General features: G+C 51.3%; 1 protein-coding gene across 2 annotated transcripts in view; it reads left to right on the forward strand.

The window, feature by feature from the left end:
* The window catches only part of LOC139351078 (ephrin type-B receptor 4b-like), a 17,411-nt gene that overhangs the window by 4,622 nt on the left and 10,289 nt on the right, over positions 1-2,500 (forward strand). For both annotated transcript variants that reach the window (XM_070992742.1, XM_070992743.1), the window contains exons 2-5: positions 28-98; positions 209-351; positions 541-907; positions 1,267-1,429. In XM_070992742.1, the coding sequence (XP_070848843.1) occupies positions 28-98; positions 209-351; positions 541-907; positions 1,267-1,429 (744 nt within the window). The remainder of the gene's footprint in view (positions 1-27; positions 99-208; positions 352-540; positions 908-1,266; positions 1,430-2,500) is intronic.

Here is a 2,500-nt window from a genome sequence, read left to right on the forward strand (position 1 = left end):
GACTGTGCCTGCCTGTCTGTCTCTCAGAGGTGCTGATGAACACTAAGCTGGAAACGTCTGACCTGCGCTGGACGAACCATCCTGCCGATGATCCTCAGGTACTCACAGACTCAACCAGCTGTTAGCTCTCAGCTAACTTTTACCATTGAGTTCCATGAAGAATGCTAATCCATAACCGCTGCCTCGCTGTCCGTCTGTCACTCTGCAGTGGGAGGAAGTGAGCGGATTGGATGATGAGTCGAACAGCGTGCGGACCTACGAGATCTGCACGCCGGACAGTCTGTCCTCCTATTGGCTGAGGACACGATGGATTCCCCGAAGGGCGGCGACCACCCTCTACGTTGAGATCCGGTTGGTCGATTTGATTGACTGATTCACAAAATCAGTACTGAGTGATTAATCGATGATCAAAGCAAATAAATTGTCATATAACCAGAAAACTACGGTCGCTCAGCTGTCATCGGCTGTTCAAACAGCTTCTTCATATTCAATCAGCTTCATTGATGGTGATCAGTGACCTGACCAATAGTCTTCCTCCAGGTTCACCATGATGGAGTGTTCCGGCCTGAACCGCCGTCACTGTAAGGAAACCTTCAACCTTTATTACTACCAGTCCGACAGCGACGAGGCCACGGCCAACCACCCGCCCTGGATGGAGAACCCGTACGTCAAAGTGTCCACGGTGGCGGCCGACCACCTGCTGCGGGCCGGCGGGCGCTCCGGACGCTCCAACGTCAAACTGCTGCGTCTGGAGCAGCTGAGGGGGGCGGGGCTCTACCTGGCCTTCCACAGCCAGGGCACCTGCATGGCTCTGCTCTCCGTACGCGTCTTCTACAGGAAGTGCCCGCCCCTCCGCCGCGCCTTCGCCTCCTTTCCGGAAACCATCCCGCACTCGCTGGTGGAGCAGGTAAACACGTCGGTTCAGTGCACAGGAAGCCCAAAAAACCCCTGACAGGCAGTCACATGACCCATTAAGAAAATAAATGCTGAACATAGTGAGGTCAATTATTTTTCAGAATAAAAGCCTCTGCATTGGAGTTGCACAGTGAAAGCTTTGTCATGACTTTATGAGGGCAGACTTTGTCTGAAAGTATAATTATGCAGCTCACACAGGAAAACCTTACAAAATAAAAGTACTGCTATTAGTCTGCAACATCAAATCCTCATGATTTACTTTACAAAGTAAAAGCACTATAGGATAAGACCATTTCTACCATTTACAGGCTTTTATTTTGAAACTTTTGTAACTGTGTGTGTGTGCTGCAGGCCCAGGGTGTGTGTGTGGAAAACGCTGTGACTCCACCCGGCGAGCAGTCGCAGCCTCCCAGCATGCTTTGCGGCGAGGATGGGCAGTGGGTCGGGCAGCCGACGTCCAGCTGTGCCTGTCGCCCTGGATACGAGGCGGGCGGGACTGACGTGCGCTGTCGAGGTGAGAGTTTACAAAATAAAAGCACCGACACGTAGGCGGACTACTCAACTTGTTGAGACTTCACATCATTTACAAAGTAAAAGCATCTCCAGCAAGAGACGTAAAGTGTGTGTTTTCACTATCAGCACTTAAGATTCTCTCTGCACACGCACACACACACATGCACGCACGCACACACACATGCACGCACGCACACACACATGCACGCACGCACACACACATGCACGCACACACTCACATGCACGCACACACTCACAGGGACAGACAGTGTAAACAAAGGGCAGTAGTTTACACAGAGAGAGGCTGGAGATGATTACAGAGACAGACATGTTGACAGAGAAAAGAGGAGGAGGAGGAGGAGAAGAAGGAGGACACAAAGAAAGAAAAAGAAGGAGAAGACGAATGAGAAGGAGGAGGAGGAGGAAAAAGAAAAGAAGGAGGAGGAGAAAAAGAAGAACAGGAGGAGGAGGCAGAGAAGAAGAAAGGAGAAGATGAAGGAGGAGGAGGAAAAAAGAAAAGAAGGATGAGAAGAAAAATGTAGAAGAAAGAAAAAGAAGAAGGAGATAAAGAAAAAGAAGGAGGAGGAGGGAGGTGTTAAGAACAGTCATCACAGTCATCTGCCGCAGTTAAAATGGCGTCCACGGTGACTGACAGGCAGGAGGGCGGCGCCTCTGAGCGGCTGAAGGCGGTGAGGAGACTCTTTGACTGAAGCTGCTTCCTGTTATTCTCTGTCAGGTCAGAGGTCAGCTGACTGCAACCAGGAAGCGCTGCAGCGGCGACACCAGCCGGGGGCCGCTTCTGCTTCTGGTTAACCCCACTGACGCACACACACACACACACACACACACACACACAAACAGACAGGAGGGGGTTGAAGTAAGAGCCTGGCTGAGTGAAAAGTTCAGAGGTCAACTGCTGCTGCTTTAATGTGTGTGTGTGTGTGTGTGTGTGTGTGTGTGTGTGTGTGTGTGTGTGTGTGTGTGTGTGTGTGTGTGTGTGTGTGTGTGTGTGTGTGCGCGCGCATGTGAGTGTGACACTGTGTGAGTGTGTGTGTGCACACGTGTGTGTGTG

The sequence above is a fragment of the Chaetodon trifascialis genome, chromosome 23, assembly GCF_039877785.1.
Source record: "Chaetodon trifascialis isolate fChaTrf1 chromosome 23, fChaTrf1.hap1, whole genome shotgun sequence".
In the NCBI taxonomy this organism is placed as follows: Eukaryota; Metazoa; Chordata; class Actinopteri; order Chaetodontiformes; family Chaetodontidae; genus Chaetodon; species Chaetodon trifascialis.